The sequence below is a fragment of the Trichosurus vulpecula genome, chromosome 7, assembly GCF_011100635.1.
Source record: "Trichosurus vulpecula isolate mTriVul1 chromosome 7, mTriVul1.pri, whole genome shotgun sequence".
NCBI classification, from domain to species: Eukaryota; Metazoa; Chordata; class Mammalia; order Diprotodontia; family Phalangeridae; genus Trichosurus; species Trichosurus vulpecula.
In genome coordinates this window covers 259,158,046-259,177,650 of record NC_050579.1, presented here as the reverse complement: position 1 = coordinate 259,177,650, position 19,605 = coordinate 259,158,046, and the positions used below count along the sequence as shown (strand labels likewise).

The following is a 19,605-nucleotide window of genomic DNA, read 5'->3' as shown; positions in this document are numbered from 1 at the left end:
CCCGGGTGGGATCACAAGCCATATGACTGGGAAGCCTCCAAGATGGAATCCGGTCTTCTGGGAGCCCAGAACTTTGACAGAAATGTCACAGAGGAGGTTGCGGACCTCTCCACTTCTGCTGTATGAGCTGCACGAACGCGACTCGCCTCTGCTGAGCTGCGGGGAGGACCAGGTGAAGGACTACCGAGAGGAGGAGGGCTCCGGTGTCCTAGAGGAGACACACTCGGAGTAAGGAGCCGGTCTTCGTAGTTTACTTCCGGAGTCATGGTTGTCAAGGGTTTTGGAGGCTCATGGTCTGTGGCCAAAGGTCCCTCCCTCTCCAGGTCTGAATCTTCCCCAAACAGAAGCTCGCGGTGAGTGGGATAGGGTCCCTCCGGACCGTCCCAGGTCGGGGGTGCGGAGGACCCCCCCTCCCCCCTCCGTCCCTCCCTCTGCAGCCGGAAGCGCTGCTATTTCGGAGAAGAGGCCGCGGGGGCGGGGGCTTCGAGGATAGCCGGGTGGGGCCCGGCGGGTGAGGGATCGTAGACCGCCTCTGGGGCTGAGGCGTACTCGGTGTGGCCTCTGCGGGCCCTGGGCTCGGGGGCCCCCGCGGACGCTGCGCAGCTTCGGAGGATGCCTGTCGAAGGCGCTGGAGACCGGGGACTGCAGGTGACCGGGGGCTCCCGGGGCGCCCTGCGCTTTCCCCGGGGAAAGTCCTGCCGTGTTTCGTACGGCGTGGAAACACTTTGTCCTTTTTGTACCTTTCGGTCTAATCGCCCGGCTTTCCCCGCCTCCCGCTGGGCTTGCTTTACGTTGTAAGCAGGGCTCGTTTGAATCCGAGATCTTACAAGCTAGTTTGGACGTAGTTTAATAAAGTCCTACCTCGGCTGAAGTTTTTATTGCGGTGCCTCGTTGTAGCTTGGAGGTGTCCGGGTCTGGGGACAGGCAGGGTCCGCCAGCGGAACACGAGCACTTCAGGATTTTCCCTCTTGGTTTCAGCTGTGGGGCAGGTGAAGCATTGTGTGTATGAAGGACCCAGCCCAGCTAAGTGTGGAGAGGTTACTCGTCCAGAAATTAGCCGCCCGATGATGAGTTTTTTCTACCATAGCGACTCAAAAAGCCTATTTCCTAAGATGGAAAGGTTAGTGGAGAAAAGACACACCAAGTATTCCAGTCGTAGGAAGTAAGTATTCCTAAAATCATAGCGTGTAAGAGCTGGAAGGGAATTTAGAGATTATCTAGCGCCTAGACCAACTCCTTCATTTGACAGATGAAAAAAACGGGGCAAGAGAAGTACACACAGTAAATTGATTTGCCCAAAGTGACACAGTATATTTGCAGTACAGGTAAGATTAGAATCCTGGTCATTGATCCCAGTCTGGTGCTCATTCTGCTCCATCAGGGATTCTTTGATTTTTGATTTTTTTTATCATAGTTTTGTTTTTATATCATATGCAGTTTCAAATATACTCCTTTCTCTTAGTGAACCTTTGCCGTGTAACAGCATTCAGTAAAATATCCATCCACTCTATTTCGAAAGGTATTCAGTGTAAAATGTAAGTCAGGTATGGGATAACCGTTTCCTCCACACAAAATAGATGCTTAACGCTAGATACTCACAAATGTACCTTAACAAAGACCTTCAGGAAGCAAATATATGTACTATTCGACACCCATAGTCCCCCCAACTCTAATGAAAGAAATTTTTTCAACTCTTCTCTGGCCCTAAACTTGGTCACTATAATTAGGTAGGGCTGTGAATTATTATCTTTTTCATTTAGTTACTCATTTTTTCTATCCTATAATAACTAACTGGATTACCTCTGATCACAACCTGGTTCTCATAATTAATGAAATACTTCCCTTTGCTACTGTGCCTATTTTCTTTTCAGTGTACTATTTTCTTTTCAGTCAGGTTAGGATTTAATAGTACAGAAGATCCGTAACTGAGTGCATGTATAGCTCTGTTTTAGATCTACAAACCTACTCAAATATTTGAATTTTTTGATAATATACATACATACATACACACATATATTCACCTACTACTGGATTAGGTGCTGTGGGAGATATAGGAGTTATACTCTAGTTGGGGAGACTGTAATGGTAACTCATAACTATATGACATGTTAAAGTTTGGGAAATGCTTTCTCCGCTATAATCCTGCAAAGCATATGGTACATAAGTCATAAGCACAGAAAAATCAAATAATAATACGGGTCTGTATCTGACTGATTGTAAAACAGTAATTCAAATTAGGGCAATATCATTGTGGGCTGGAATAATTGGAGAAGTCTTCACAAAGAAGAACCTTGAGCCTCAGCTCACACATGAAGATAAGGAACATACAGTTAAGTAGAGAGGAGGCAGAGTGAGCAAAAGTGGAGAGATGCTTGGAAGTAGAAGAGGACCTTAGATATCATCTAGTCCCCTAACATTTTACAGAGAAGGAAACTGAAGCCCAGAAAGGTTAAGTAACTTAACCAGGGTTACCCAGATAGCTAATGATCAGCCTAGATTCAGGACTAGAGCCAGAGTCTTTTGAGTCCTGTTTCAATATTCTTTACACTGCATTCTGCATGTTCAGGGAACAGCAAGGACACCACCATGGCTAGATTGAGAGCATCTCAGAAACAAGGAAGGGGGCCAGATTGTTAAGGACTTCAGCCACCAAACTGTGGAATTTTGATTCCATAATCATTAAACATTAAGAAGCTCAAGAAAGTTCTCGAGCTGGAATTTGAATCGATGAAAGTATTTTTAATTAATTATTATTATTATTTTTAGTTTGCAACACTTAGTTCCACAAGTTTTTGGTTTCCAAATTTTCTCCCCCTTCTCCTCCCTCCCCCCCCCCCACCAAGATGGCATGTAATCTGATATAGGTTCTACATATACCTTCACATTAAATTTATTTTCCCAATAATCAAGTTGTAAAGAAGAATTATAACCAATGAAATGAACCATGAGAAAGCTGTAACAAAACCAAAAATAAAATAAAAATAAAAGAGAGCAAATAGTTTGCTTCAGTCTGTATTCAGATTCCGTAATTCTTTCTCTGGATGTGGATAGCCTTTTCCATCATGCGTCTTTTGTAGCTGTCTTAGTACCTTTCATTGTTGAGAAGAGCTAAGTCTATCAGTTAGTCGTCACAGAAGCAATGTGTCTGTGGTTGTGTACAATGATCTCCTGGTTCTGCTCCCTTCACTCATCATCAGATCATATAAGACTCCAGGTTCTTATGAAGTCCATCCACTCCTCATTTCTTACAGCACAATAGTATTCCATCATCCATATACCACAATTTGTTTAGCCATTCCCCAATTGATGGGTATCCCTTTGATTTCCAAATCTTTGCCACCACAAAAAGAGCTACTATAAATATTTTTGTACATAAGGGTCCTTTTCCCCCTTGTGTGATCTCTTTGGGATACAGCCCTAGAAGTGGTATTGCTGGGTCAAAGGGTATGCACATTTTTATAGCCCTTTGGGCATAGTTCCAAATTGCTCCCCAGAATGGTTGGATCAGTTTGCAACTCCACCAACAATGCAATAGTGTTCCAATTTTCCCACATCTTCTCCAGCATTTATCATTTTCCTGTTTTGACATGTTAGCCAATCTGATAGGAGAGATGTGGTACCTGAGAGTTGTTTTGATTTGCATTTCTCTAATCAATAGTGATTTAGAGCGTTTTTTCATATGACTATAGATAACTTTAATTTCTTTCTCTGAAAACTGCCTGTTCATATCCTTTGACCATTTCTCAGTTGGGGAATGACTTGTATTCTTATAAATTTAACTTAGTTCCCTGTGTATTTTAGAGATGAGGCTTTTGTCAGAGACACTGGTTGTAACAATTCTTTCCTAATTTTCTACTTCCCTCCTAATCTTGGTTGCATTGGTTTTGTTTGTACAAAAACTTTTCAACGTAATGTAATCAAAATTATCCATTTTGCATTTCGTAATTCTCTCTATCTCTTGTTTAGTCATAAATTCTTCCTTTCTCCATAAGTCTGACAGGTAAACTATTCCCCTCGCTCCCAAATTGCTTATAGTATCAGCCTTTATATCTAAGTCATGAACCCATTTTGACTTTATTTTGGTATATGGAGTAAGATATTGGTCTATGCCCAATTTCTGCCATACTATTTTCCAGTTTTCTGATGAAAGTATTTTTAGGTATTTGTTGCTTTGCATTATTCAGAGTGCTCTGTTAGAGTTTTGGTGGCTATAAGAAGCTTCAGCTTGACTGGAGCTAGGGAAATTTAACTATAGATAAAATGTACATGTATTAAAAATGTATCTTCTTTTGTAAAGAAATTTGGTAATTGTGTATCTGGTGGGTGTGAGGTACACAAAGGCCAGGCATGTGGTGATCTCAGGTAGAACATTTGTGATAGACCAAAAATAGTTATAACTCAGGACTGCATGTAGCTTTTGAACATACTGTGACTTTGGAGAGAAAAATTAGAATGATTTAGAAAGTCTTAGGTGACTGGTCTTCTAGAAAAACTTTATGGACAAAACCAGGAATCATAGCTACAGAATTTGGTACTTGTAAGAGAGTGCAGTGAACATCTAGTCCAACTCACACCTGAAAGGAATCCATACTGTAACGCATCCTCTGAAAACTTAATAGGGAAATCCATCACCTCTAAAGGCAGCCCATTCTGCCTTTGGACAGCTCAGAGTGTTATGGAGTTTTTTCCTGACTTCAGGCCTAAATTTGTCTTTCTGCAACTTCTACTGATTTCTCCTGGCTCTGGCTACTGGGACCAAACAGACAAAGTTTAATCCTTCCCTCACATGACAGCTCTTCACATACAGCTGTTATGTCCCTCCTGAGTCTTTTTTAAGCTCAGTAACCCCATTTCTTTTCCTTCTCTCTCAAGGCAATTGAGGTTGAGTGACTTGCACAAGGTCATACAGCTAGTAAGTGTCAAGTGTCTGAGGCCGGATTTGAATTCCGGTCCTCCCAACTCCAAGGCCAGTGTTCTATCTACTGTGCCATCTTTCAACCAAACTTTATATAACAGAGATCAAAGTCTGTTCCTCATCCTGGTTCTTCCTTTGGATATTTTTCAGCGTATCAATGTCTTTCTTGAATTGTGATGTCCAGAACTGAACATAGTATGCCAGGTGAAGTCTGACGAGGGCAGAATACAATGAGACTATTACTTCCTTATTCCTGAGAGCTATGCCTCTTTATGTAGCCCAAACTCTCATTAGTATTTTTGTTTCCCACCACTGACCCAGTCAGCAAGCACTATATGCCAAGTACTGTGCCAGGTGCTAGGGATAAAAAGACAAAAGTAAAGCTATTAGTGCCCTCAAGGAACTTATATTCTAATGAGGAAGACAACATGAATACACACACATATAAGAAATATAAATTGACTAAAAAGTAGTTTTGGGAGGGCAGTGAACTAGTAAGGGGGGCAATGTTAGGAAGGGCTTCATTGTGTAAGGTGGTGCTTAGGGACAGCCAGTGCAGAGGCATGGAAGTAGGAGGTTGGAGTGTCATGTGTGCAGACCTGTGAACAGTCCAGTAAGGTTGGATCATAGAGTGTGAGGAAAGGACCATTGTGAAAATATAGGAATGGGTCAAGTTGTGAAGAGATTTAACTGTCAAAAAGAGGAAGTTAAATTTGGTCTTATAAGGAAATAAGGAAATATTGGCCTTATCGAGCACAAGAGTAGTATGATCAGAATTTTGGGAAAATTCCTTTGGAAGTAGTCTGGAGGATAGTTTGGAATGGAGAGAGAGCTCTGAGGACAGATTGAGCTTGTCCACTAAAACCCTCAAATCTTTTCTAAACAAAATGCTCCCTAACTATGCCTCCTCCAACTAGTACTTGAGAAGTTGAATTTTTGTACCCATCCAGCAGATTAAATTTTGCCTGATGCTCCAATCTATCAAGATATCTTTGTATGCAGACTCTTGACATCCAGTGTGTTAACCAGCCAGGTTTGTCTCATCTCCAGATTTGAGAGGCATGCGTGTCATCTATGCTTTTTTCCAAGTCATAGGTGAAAATGTTAAACAGTGCAGGAGCCAAGGGATCCTTTAGGTACTCCATTGGAGACATCTTGCTGTGTTGACATTTAACCATGAGGGCAGGCTACTTGTCCTCTCTCAGCTTTGGATTCCCCATCTGTAGAATGGGGATAATAGTACCTACCTTAGTTGTGAGGATCAAATGGGATAATGTGCAAAGTGCTTTGCAAACTTTAAATTTTAATAAAAAAAAACAAAAACAGAAAACAAACAAAAACCCCCTAAGATCTTGGCAGCTGGTCTCATCACTTCCTAACAGAAAGAGAGAGAAGAAATGGAAACTGTGAGATTTTATATTCTTGGGCTCAAAGGTCACTGCAGACAGTGGCTGCAGCCATGAAATGAAAAGACTTTTGCTCCTTGGAAGGAAAGCTGTGGCAAATCTGGACAGCATACTGAAAAGTAGGGACATCACCTCGCCAACAAAGGGCCACATACTCAAAGCTGTGATTTTTCCAGTAGCAATGTATGGCTGTGAGAGTTGGATTGTAAGGAAAGCTGAGTGCCGCAGAATCAGTGCTTTCAAATTGTGGCGCTGTGCAAGACTTTGGAGAACAGCAAGGTCAAATCAGTCAATACTTAAAGAAATTACACTATTCACTGGACGTCGAATATTGAAGCTGAAGCTTAAATACTTTGGCCATGTAATGAGAAGATGGGAATTACTGGAAAAGACCCTGATGTTATAAAAGATTGAAGGCAGAAGGAAAAGGGGATGGCCAAGGATGAGTGTTTCAACAATCTGGCTAGCAACTGTTGTGGGGGTGAAAGACCAACACAAGCCCAACAACAAGCACACTACCAGCACACTGCAAAAGCACAGGTTCTTTTGATGTGCTTTAGTAAGCAAAGCAATGTTAAGGGGTTGACAAGCTTACTTTAATCCAGCATACAAATATCACTCACTTAGTTCAGGGGAAAAATCCAGCACCCCGAACTTCGGAACAAATACAAACAAATTACAAACATCAACAGACAGACCTTGTCTGATTCAAATCCCAATACATAGTTACTGGAGTTCAACGAAGTCCCAGCATCCGGGTTTACAAGCTGGAGGGCTCGTAGCTATAGCTGCCCGGAGTCTCCGCATCATCTCACGCCATCTCGAGTGAGAGCCCTGTGCAAATGGCTCTGTCTTCTCTTCTTATAGCATTTCAGACGTCATCAAACGTCATCTGAGTGACCAGAACTTAGGCTCCTATGATTGGCTCTTGAGTTAGCACCTCCCCTTAGGACCCTGGGAGGTTCACATCCACATAGGTTAGGTTAACACCTAATAGGGGTTAGAGCCTGGGGCTTAGCACTTAGTAAGACTCAATGAAATATACTGAATTACTCAAAGGAAACAAAAGCCAAACTCTTCAAGGGCACTTGGTTGAACTAAGTGCTAAGAGCCCATTTTGCTTACCAACACAATGAGATGGATAGATAGTATCATGGAAAAAACAAACATGAACCTGAACAGACTTTGAGAGATGATAGAGGATAGAAGGGCGTGGTGTGCTATGGTCCATGGGGTCATGAAGAGTTGAATAGATCTGAACAACTGAACAACAACAAATAAATGCTAGATGTTACTACTACTACTACTACTACCACCACCACTACTAATTATAATAATAATATTCCAGCTAGTTCTCTACTTCTGAATTCATAAAATTTTATTATCATCTAGTCCATATCTGTCCGTCTTCTTTACAAGAATAACATGGAATACTTTATCAAAATTTTTAAAAGGTGAAAAGATCAAAAGAGAACTTGGGATATTCTGATGGAGTTCCCAGTCTTATATCAAAGAATCTGAATTCTCATTAAGTGAACCTGTATTCTCATTAATTGAAAGGCTAATAAGTTTCCTGTGCACAAAATCCAAACGATACCAGTTGAGTTGGCAGATGAGGTAACAGTGAGGGGAATCTCTCCAAAGAAGTTGAACCTAACTTCTTTAGAGACTAAATAGACAAAAAGAGGCATAGAGGTAGAATTAAAGGTATGTAGACAACTCCCCAAGAATAGATGGTCAGGACTAGTTCCCTGGAAGAGGAGACTGTTGACCAAAAGAAAAGTAAACATATCATATACAAAAATGTCAGTTTAGTACTATAGATCATAGGACCAACATCCTTATTTTAAAGATAAGGAAACAGGCCTACTAGAGAGATTAAATGACTTCTCTAGGGTCACACATGTAGTAAGTGTGGAGTGGGATTTGAACTCAGGTCCTATAACTTTTAAGTGAAATGTTTCTTTTTCCTCCCATGTACCACTGAGTACCTTGAAACTACATATTGCTAACTTACTTCAAATGCATATAGTTTATAGTCTTCAAATTCCCTCACACCATTAAAAATTGATTGTGTGCTGGACCTCTGAGCATGTTGTTCTGCAGTGATCATGGTGAAGGTTGGCTACTCCCAAAGAAGAAAAATTGAGGCAAGGCTGTGGATTCTTTGGAGGTGAAAGTCACACCTTTCAGATCACCCAGCTGCTGGAAGCATAAAGTTCACTTCTCCAGTTTTTACTTACCAGTTCCCAGGATATTAGCCTTCCTTTTTCATTAAGTTCAGCTCCTGGTTCATGGTTTCTCTTTCCATGCTGATTCTTTCTAGGGAATTTCAACATAAATATTAAATATTGATGTTCTCCCAAATACCTTAACTTCCTGATCCTTAATCTTCTTGATTCTCATGACCTACTTTTTCACTCCACCTCAGATTTTCACCCCCCCCCCACAGGGTTGGTGAACCTTAGATCTTACCATCACACAGAGGTGTTCCACTTTCTTCAGTTGGTAAATCCAAGGACCTTTATTATGTACCAGCACTGTGCTAGGCACTGGGGATACAATAGAAAGAATCCCTATTTCCAAGGAGCTTGCATTATATGGTCTTGATCTCTGAAATTTCTTTATCCAGTCGCAAAATTTCATATAAATAGGAAGAGCTGTTATCACGTATCATAACAATAGAGACATTAATACTTCTACTTCTGAAAGTTTTTATTTATCTCACAAAGTTACATAAGTATCGAGTAAATTAATGAATATAAAATACTTTGTAACCATTAAATACTATATAAGTGTAAATTCTTGTTATACTTTTTTCAAGATAGCCTTGAAATTTGCCTTATTTTATCAGAGCCTCCTCTCTCCCACTAATGGAGAAGGCAGCATTAAGATATTCTTAATAATAATAAATTATAATTAGTAAGTCATTTTTGTTGACCTCTCTAGACCTTTTTTGCATCCTTGAATGAATTTACCTCCCCAGTAACAGTGAACCTATCAAGTATGCTTTTGTCAAATGCATTATATTTATTGTCTCTCAGAGCTCTGTCCTGGAACCTCTTCTCTCTATTTATTAATTCATTTAACTGCCCCATGAATGTCATGAGAATTCCATGAAGGAAGAATGGATTTCTAGTAACCTGGAGCTATGAGTATGTCCTGTGGCTATATGTTTTCTCCAAGAAGTAATCCACTCTCCAGATTTTGCCCCTGTGTTGGGGGGATGTTACTATGACAACTGTCCTTGCCTTTTTAGAAGTTAATTAACTTTGATAATGGAGAGTCCACCAATAGGTGCTTATGACAGTTCTAGAAACCGTAGCACCTTAGCTTCATCCCTAGAATCTTTTTTTTGTCTTTTTTATTTTTGGAGGGGGGAAGGCAAGGCAATTGTGGTTAAGTGAGTTGTCCAAGGTCACACAGCTAATGAGTGTGTCAAGTGTCTGAGGTTGCATTTGAACTCAGGTCCTCCTGACTCCTGGGCTGGTGCTTTACTCACTGTGCCACCTAGCTGCCCCTTTATCCCTAGAATCTCGAGGGGAGAAATATTCACCTGCCCTCTGGGTACCCAACCAGTCAATGCAGATAGTTCAGGAATTAGCTCCAAGGCCTCCTGGACCACCTTAATCTCACTGATGCCTTGGAGCTTCTCCCCTGGGATATCACTGTCTTGATTAGTGATTACTCCAAGAATAGTTTTAGGAAAGCCCCGGCAGTGCTTCACTTTTGCTTCCTCTTGAAACTATGAGCTGTGATCCAATCAATTATCATATTCCCTGGGATAGGGTGTTGTCAGTCTACTCCCCTTTGGTTGTAATCATCATCCTAACTTTGAGACCACCTGGCCACCATGCCCTTATGTGTGTCTTTCTTCTATTAGAATGTAAACTCCAGATGAATCTTGTCTGTTTTTTTAATTGTATCTCCAACTCTTAGCACAGTGCCTGATATACTATAAGTACTTAATAAATGCTTTTTCATTTTCACTCATTCATCTAGTTTCTTAGAATCCTTCATATTTGTTATTTCCAATGCCACCATAATAATCTCCTACATTCATATACTATTGTTTGTTCAACCATTCCCTAATTAACGAGCACCAACTTTGTCTCCACTTCTTTACTAACTCAGAAAGTGTGTTTTGTACTTATGCCAACCTTTCTTTTCAGTCTTAGAGCAGGGCATTTATCTTGTATTACCTTCATCATTCAGAGTAACCATTAATCTGAAGCTTGTTTTTTCTTGATATTGAGGCTTATTACTTTTAATTAATTATCCCACTGCCTGGTTTTTATTAGACTCTTAGTATGCTTATACTTTCTCTATGTTAACAATTTATTCCTTAGATCCCCGGACTGTCCCCAAAGAAATGACCAAGGGAAAATAACGAAAAACACCCTCCTCCCTCCTAGGAAGTGAACCTCCTAAACTCTGCAACCTTAAAATGGCAGCAGCTTTGACCCTCCCAGCTCCGGAGGAGCAGAAGGAATTTCTGACAGTGAAGGTGGAGGAGGAGGATCATGCATGGGGGCAGGAATCTGGACTACAGAAGAATGACCCTTATGCTAGAGAGATCTTCCGGAGGCAGTTCAGGCGATTCTGTTACCAGGAGACCCCAGGGCCTCGTGAAGCTCTTCGAAGGCTTAGAGAACTTTGCCTTCAGTGGCTGAGACCAGACATGCATACAAAAGAGCAGATTCTGGACTTGCTGGTGCTCGAGCAGTTTCTCAACATCCTCCCTGAGGAGCTCCAGACCTGGGTGTGGGAACATCGTCCAGTGAGTGGAGAGGAAGCAGTGACTGTGCTGGAGGATTTGGAGAGAGAGTTTGATGAGCCAGGAGAGCAGGTGGGAACTGGAGGTGTAAACTGTTTGGAGAGAATAAGGGTTTGAACTAAATAGCAAAAAAGAGAAACAGGGATTCAGGGGTGATTAGTTGGCATGGTTCAGTCTCTTCTCTGCATTTTACTTTTTCTCCTATTTCTTGCTTCCCCAAGCCCCAAGGAAGTAAATTAGACACTTGTTCTTCCTTTCCTACCCTGTATCCCTAGAAGAAAGTTCCTTGTGGTCTAGTTTTTTATATTTAAATGTTGGTTCTTGGTAATTGCCTCACAAACCTGACTGTATTTAATTGCCCATAGGTTCCAACGCATGCTCATAAACAGGAAATGTTTTTGGAGGAGATAGTGCCTATGGAAGCAACACAGGAGTCACACAATATTCAGTTCCAGCCCTTGGAAACACAGATCCAATGTAAATCACAGGAGATGCATCTTGTTAAAGAAATTGGTGAGAAGCAAAATTTCATCTGGAAGCCCACTGCCCCCTAGAATTTGCCATTCTCTGAGTATTTTTATAGAAATGATTCTACAGAGACTGTTTATATGTGGGAAAATTGAACAGAATAAAGAAGATTTGATATGCTAGACAAGTGTTGTCTTTAACCTTGAAATATGATACAGGAAAAAAAAATAAAAAATAAAAAAAGAAATATGTTACAGGTAAAATACCATTATAATGACCGCCTCTAAATAACAATGTTCTCTGTGACCTAGCGGATGCCCATAGATAAGAACTGTTGATCCGTTAACAGTGAATGATCCTGTGCTATGCCTCCTCTAGTTTGTCTCTATAACAGTTTTTTAAAAATTACTTGTTTTAGTCAGCCAAAATCTTCTTCCTCTCCCTTTCAATTTTTCCCTCCTTTACCACTCCTCCACCTCCACCAATTAGAAACCCACTAAGAAGTAAACCTATTACAAAACATGCATAGTCAATCAAAACAACTTTTTACATTGGTCATGTCCTAAAAGACATCTCATTCTGCATTCTAAGTCCTTATTTCTCTATCAGGAGTTGGGTAGAATGTTTCATCGTTAGTTCTCTGGAATTGTGGTTGGTCATTACGCTGATGAGAATTTAGCACAATAGTATTGCATCCCATTTATATACCATAACTTTCCAGTTTATGGGCACCTCCTGAGATTCCAATTCTTTGCCACCTTGGAAAGAACAATAAATATTTTTTTACATCCTTAGAGTTTGTTTTGCTTAGGACTAATCCTTCCCTTAATCTGCTTTCCCTCTAATTCCCCCTCTCCCCTTCTCCCTTTTCCTCTTATTTCTCTGATGAGTATTTTTATACTCACCTATAAATATGAGTATGTGAGTATGTGGGGTGTGTGGGTGTGTGTATTCTTCCCTCCTTTGATCAACATGAGCATGAAGTTCAAGTGTCAGCCATTCCACCCCCATCCTCTCCCCTTTGTTTGTATAGATGTCTATACTTGTACACCCTGATTGTATGAGATAATTTCCCCTAATCCTCCTTTCCTTTCACCTCTCCCAGTGAATTCCTCTTCCCGTCTCTTCTCATTTTTCTCCATCTATAATCCCTGATGGGATTCAGAGAGGACACTTGTATCATCCCATATTTGAATGTAAGCAGTTTATCTTCAATCACTCATTTATCATTGTCCATTCATATTTAACTTTTTATGTTTCTTTTCACTTCTGTGTTTGAACTTTAAAATTTCTACACAGCTCTGGTGTTTTCATCAGGAATGCTTGGAAATCCTCTATTTTGTTAAAGGTACATTTTTCCCTCTATAGCTTTATACTCAATATTCTTTGCTTCTAGGTAGTTGTTAAGTAATACAGGGTCAGAGTAACAGGTTAGTGGAAGTTTGCTTAAGTATAATAGATGAATTATATTAATAGATACAAGGCTATTAGGTTGGTCAATCAAGAGTGCTTACTATGTGGCAGGTACGATGCTAAGCACTGGGGATATGAAGAATTTGTGTATTATATGAATTTAAAAAGATTAAAAGTCACTGAAGAGTTGTGATAGAGGAATAGTTTGAAAGCAGTATTTGAGAAGGTGATGCCAAGATGGCGGAGTGATAGGAAATAATGCAGTAAGCTCCTCTCCACAAATTACTCCTAAAAGATCTAGAAAATGCAGCAAGTTGCATACTGATGGGGAAATTCAGGAAAAAGGCACAGTGAGTCATTTGTCTAGCCAGACAGTAGAGAGACAGACAGGAAAGTCAGTGGACAATGGGGATTCAGTTGGACCAAGAACATGCTGCATGAGTGGTACACTCTAGAAACAAAGGAAAAGCTGTTCACCAGGGCAAGAGGAAATCTCAGAACCAAATGAGTCACCCTGACACCCACAAGAGCACTTCAGTGGGGAGAGGTACTATCTGGCTGCTTTACTGGCTGTTATCCAGTCCCAGGTGAAAATCCAGGGTTGAATGATAAGGGGAACCTGCACATTGGCAGTGGAGTTCCCTAAAGAGAGGCCATGGGCTATGAGAAAGAGGAGGAAGATGAGAAGCTGCTAGCAGTAGGAGCAACAGCAGTAGCAGTGAGAAATAATCTTGGCTAATTAAAACAAAATATTTTTTAAAAAGCCTACAAAACTTAGGAACTCTGATCAACACAGTGACCAACCATAGTTCCTGAAGACTCATGGTGAAATATATTGTATACCTTATGATAGAAGTGATGGCCGCGGAACACAGATTGAGACAAAACTTTTTTAGACATAGCTAGAGATAAATTTTGTTTTGCCTGATTATACATGTTTCTGATGGGTTTCCTTTGTCATGCTTTCTCAATGGTGGAAGAAAGGAATGGCAGTGCTAAGGGAAATGGATGGCAGAGAAGGCTGCTCTTTGTTTCAAAGTAAAATTTAATTAAAATAAAACAGTAGTAGGAAACAAGGAATATGTCTACCTTTGTTCCTGGTCTTGTGGATGGAAGAAAATAGCAGTAGCTTCTAGTGAATTCATTAATTCAAAATTAAGCATCTTCTACTGTGACCATCTGTCAAGCTCTTCTTATTTTTGTCCTTTTTATCTGGCCTCTTACACATTACTATTTTTGGCATCCTACCTAATCCTACATGAAACTCCTTTCTGTTTCTCCATGTTAAAACCTCTTGTAGTCATTTCAAATCATTTACTCTCAGTGAATTGGTTTCAGCTAAACTGACCGCTTTACCCCAACTCCCACCCTCAGGAGCCTTTTTTCAGGCCTAGAGAACAGCTGATATGTATATGATCTATCTTTTATTTTAGATGGCAAGACCGGCATTGAAAATGGAGAATTAGCTCCAAAGCGGGAAACTTCTACAGAAATGGATATAATTGACAAACTGAATGGTGATATTCTCCGGGGTCCTGAATGTAGAGAAATGTGTGAACGAGAAGGCAGATCAGAAAGACAATGGGGGAACCCTGCAGTGGAAAGACCTTATGTGTGTGGTGAATGTGGGAAAAATTTTACTCAGAATTCCATCCTTATTGAACATCAGAGAACCCATACTGGAGAGAAACCTTATGAATGCGATGAGTGTGGGAGAGCCTTCAGTCAGAGGTCTGGCCTTTTCCAACATCAGAGACTCCACACAGGAGAGAAACGATATCAGTGTAATGTGTGTGGCAAAGCTTTCAGTCAGAATGCAGGGCTTTTTCATCATCTCAGAATCCACACTGGAGAAAAACCCTATCAGTGTAATCAATGTAATAAAAGTTTTAGCCGGCGCTCAGTGCTTATCAAACATCAGCGAATTCACACTGGAGAAAGACCTTATGAATGTGACGAGTGTGGCAAGAACTTCATTTATCATTGTAACCTTATTCAGCATCAGAAAATTCACACAGTGGCCGAGTCAAACTAGCTCCTGGTACTAAGGGCTAGGATTAAATCATCCATTTCTTTGGTACAGGAAACTCCCAGAGAAGGAGACTCTCTCTCTCAATGCATTTTGGCACTTTATGTTCTTAAGAGAGTTGACTGGTGACACTGAGAGGTTAAATGTCTTGTGAAGGGTCACAAAACCAGTGTGTGTCAGAAGTGGGGCTTCAACCCAGGTCTTCCTAATTCCAAGGTGAGCTCTTTTTTCGCTGTGCTGTGTAATAAGTGGGGAAAAACTTACAGATGCCGGAATTGTAGGTGGTTTATCCATCAGTTCTTTATTTTATCCTCCTTTGAGAATGAGAGGATGTTAATTGTGTTTAACTTTTTAGTATAATAATATCCTTCCAGGGAAACCTAGTGGTGATGCCTATACCATTCTCTGAGATAGGTGCTTATTTTAAATAATGTATTAAGTACTGTAAATAATTATTTTAATAATGTAATGAACTTTTAATTAAGAAGGAGCCACATTCGTAAGAGAATTCAAAATGGTACATTGATAACAGCTTTGTCAGGGTGCTGCTTCCAATACAACTCAGTCATAGTGTATCGCTAATCAAAAAGGGACATCAGTCAAATATGCTTATCTGCTTGATACTTGCAAGGTGCCCTGTAGCCATTAAATTTTTCAGCCCATTTTTAATTCTTCTGGATGCAGAAAATGCCTTACAAATACAACCTGTGCACAGTGCTTTGTCAAAAGTCAGTTAATCTGCTTTGTTAAAAAAAATGGAAAATAAAAATAGTTAGTATTTTCAATAGCCTGATTCTATTCATCTCTTCCAATATAGTGACATATCCTTAAAACTGCAGAAGGGAGAAAGCCATGATGGGCTATACTTTATAGAATTAAATTAGTCAGCACTCTCAGAATTATAGAAAATATATTTTAGCAATTCAGTGAATAGTCATAACTTCTGCTGCATATGCTTGCACAGATAACTTTTAGAATACCAATTTATACTTTGGTATCTCTGCAGATTCTTTCGATGGGACTGTAACTTACCCATTGTTTCATTTGTCATCACATATAATCATTATGATGATTTTTCATGAGCTTAGGTGTCTTCAGCACTCCCTTTTTAAACAATCACCAAGGTTCCCATATTTTTTATTCCCAGATTGTTATCTGTTTATATTCACCCAAAGGTAAACTCTTTTCTTCTGTCAAACAACATCGATTGAATAATTACTGTATACAAAGCCTTGTACTAGACGTGCTGAAGGTATAAAGCAATTTAAGACATGATGCCCATGTTTGTGGAGTTTATAAGCTGGTTGGGAAGTTGGAAATAAAGAAAACAGCTTAAAACTCAGACTCCTGGAACTAGAAGGTAATATAGAAATCACCTAGTCCAAGGATTCTTAACCTACAGTCTGTGAACTTGTTTTTAAAAATATTTTGATAACCGTTTCAATATAATTGGTTTCCTTTGTATTCCTATGTATTTTATTTTGTGCATTTAAAAATATTCTGAGAAGGGGTCCATAGGCTTTGCTATAGGGCCTTTGCCAAACAAGTTTAAGAACCCCTGATCTGGAGCCAGATGCCTCATTATACAGATGAGAAAACTAAGGCCCAGAGAGGTTAAACCTCTCTTTACCCAAAGTCACACAGCTAATTTGAACAGTATCTTAATTCTCAGCTTTTCCACTATACCACCCTAAAGATAAATCATCACCCAATAATAATTATAAACATATCGTGTTAAAAAGAAATGTGACATGATTGAATTATAAATCAAGAAAATTATTTAACATAACTTTATTATCAGGCCATCTCAGCTATGTTTCAGTAAATCTGCACTTTCACTAATAATATTATATGGTCTAATAAATGCCCTTCAGATTTTTTCATTGCTGTATTTTAATTTGTTGCCTTTTCTATGTTTCAGTCTAATCCTTTCTTCAACCCATATTATCCTCTTCATATTTCAAAGCTAGCAGCTTCATACCATGCCAGGAAATAGAACTGGAGCAACGGCTCCTATCCCACTGTAGAAGAATGAGGAAAAGGAGTACTTAATAGTACTTAACAGACACTACAACAATACAACACGCTGTGTATTGATTGTGTTGATTCAGGTGAGCCTGATGTCCCTGACCTGTCTCAGGAAAACCAATGAAAAAGGTGCTGCGAGAATGTTTCCTTGTGTTTTTGGTCTCGACGAGACACTAGAGAGAGAAGGGAACAATCCCTTTTTGAAACAAAAGGTTAGATCTTGGAACTGGGTCTCCTTGCCCATTTTGACTTTGAGCTCTGTAGTTAGCCCAATGTCTCCATGGCAAAGAAGGTGGCAGTCTGTGTCCTGAGATGTTATCAAGGAGGCAGCTATGGGGCAGCCAATGCCAGTCAAGTTTGTAAGCCTAACAATGATGGTTCCAAAGTTCAGGAAGTTGGCATCATCTAAGCTTGCCTTGGTGAATTTCTCTTCAAGTTTTTAAAATTTACTTTTAAAGAATAAACCTGCCCAATACTCCCCTTATATTCTGTACAGAAGGGGGTTGTGTGGGATTTAAATAAATTTAATGTGCATGTCTCAAAAAAAAAATAAAAAAAAAAAAAAAACACTGTGTTGTATTGTTGTAGTGTCACTGTTTTTCTTTAGATTTTTTGTTCATCATGAGTAATTTAAGTAATTACCATTATCAGAAAAATACTAATTTTAATTTTTATTATGTGACTTCTTTTAAAAACCTTAAATATAATTTTTATTATGTGTTCACATCAAAAATTTTAATGGCAGAAATGAGTAGAAAAATTCACCATAAAGGAATCTGTCAGCATCCAAAATATACCATCAAGTCAAATGAAGTGAACAAGCATTTCTTAAAAGCACCTACTATATGTCATATACTGTTCCAGTCCCTGCCCTCAGGGAGCTCACAATCTAATGGGGAGATAACATGCAACAACTATGTACAAACAAGCTATATACAAGATAAATTATAGATAATTTCAGAGGTAAAGCATTAGCATTAAGGGGAACTAGTAAAGGCTTTTTCAGAATGTGAAATTGTAGTTGACATTTAAAGGAAATCATGAGGCAGAGATAATGGCAGAGAATTCTAGGTATAGGCGACAGCCATTAAAAATACATGGAAGAGGGAGATGGAGTATCTTGTTGGAGGAAGAGTAAAGAGGCCAGTGTCATTGTAAAGTATAAGAAGTCTGAAAAGGTAGAAAAGGGCCAAGTTATGAAGATCTTTTAAGAGACAAGTAGAGGATTATATGTATTTGATCCTAGAGGTAATAGGGAGACAGTAGACTTTATTGAGGATGGTAGCAGTTAGTAAAGGGGTATGACATAGAGTTATACTTTAGGAAGGTCACTTTGATAGCTGAGTGGAGGATAGATTGGAGTAGAGAGAGACAAAGTAGGGAGACCAACCAGTAGGCTAGTGTAGTAATCCAAATGTGAAGGTATGAAGGCATGCACTAGGGTGGTGGCAGTGTCAAAGGAGAGAAGGGTATATATCTGAGAGATGTTACAAGGATAGAATCTACAGGATTGGCAGATGACTAAATGTGGGGGAACTGAGCATGACGGAGGTGTTAAAAGAATGATACTAGGTTGTGAACCTGCTTGACTGGGAGAATGATGGTGCCCCTCACAATAATGGGAAAGTTAGAAAGAGGAGAGAGTTTGGCGGGGGAAAGATGACTTCAGTTTTGGACATGATGATATTAAGATGTCTACAGGACACCCAATTTGAGATGTACAATAGGCAGTGAGAAATGCAAGACTGGAGATGAGGAGAGAGTTTGGGATTGGATAAATATAGCTGAGAATCCTCTGCAAAGAAATCTGTGGGATCTGATGAGATCACCAAATGAGACATTACAGAGAAAGAAGAGAAGAGGACCCAGGACATAGCCTTGGAAGACATCCATAGTTAGCAGGCTGGTTGGTTGGTTATCCTTCATTCTCAAAGAGGACCAAAATGACATCGCTATGCTAGAGTCAAGTTACAGTGCGTTTGACTGTGGCTGATCAGACCAATATGAGCTCGGAATGTTGTACCACAGGTCAGGCACAAATAGTTCATGTGAACATCTGGAGTGGATTCTCTGAATTTGTGCATCTCACGTTTCTTTTGAGCTACTTCAATTCTGCTTTGCTTATACAGCACAGCACTGTCTCTGATGCGGGCACACCATGCTTAGCGGTCATGTGCCAGTGTCTCCCATGTCACACAATTCCAAAGTTCTTAAGATGGACTTTGAGAGTGTCCTTGTATCAATTCTGACTACCATGTGAACAATTGCCCTGTGTGAGTTCTGCATAAAATGATCTTTTTGGCAAGCATACATTTTGCATTTGAATAATGTGGCCAGCTCATCAGAGTTGCGCTCTGAAGTAGAATGTTTTGCAGTTTAGTTAGAGAAAAGACTTCAGTGTCTGGTATCTTATCCTGCCAGATGATCTTCAGAATCTACAGATCTTCAGAATCAGATAATTCAAATGGAAATGATTCAGTTTCCCGGCATGGCACTGGTATACTGTCCAGGTTTCACTGGCATACAACAAAGAGGTCAGCATAATGGCTGTGTAGACCTTCATTTTGGT

General features: G+C 39.9%; 1 protein-coding gene across 2 annotated transcripts; it reads left to right on the top strand.

Annotated features, from left to right (window-relative positions):
* The first annotated feature begins 247 nt into the window (after window positions 1-247).
* On the top strand, window positions 248-17,576 carry LOC118855858 (zinc finger and SCAN domain-containing protein 23-like). Of its 2 annotated transcripts, none has more exons than XM_036765885.1 (4): window positions 248-353; window positions 10,671-11,170; window positions 11,464-11,611; window positions 14,413-17,576. In XM_036765885.1, exons 2-4 carry the CDS (start codon window positions 10,769-10,771, stop codon window positions 15,012-15,014), a joined length of 1,152 nt encoding a protein of 383 aa, XP_036621780.1. In that variant the 5' UTR covers window positions 248-353; window positions 10,671-10,768; the 3' UTR covers window positions 15,015-17,576. The 2 variants fall into 2 exon arrangements, with proteins under 2 accessions (XP_036621780.1, XP_036621781.1); XM_036765886.1 differs by having other exon boundaries at window positions 271-353; window positions 10,737-11,170; window positions 14,413-15,915.
* The last annotated feature ends 2,029 nt before the right edge of the window (window positions 17,577-19,605 follow it).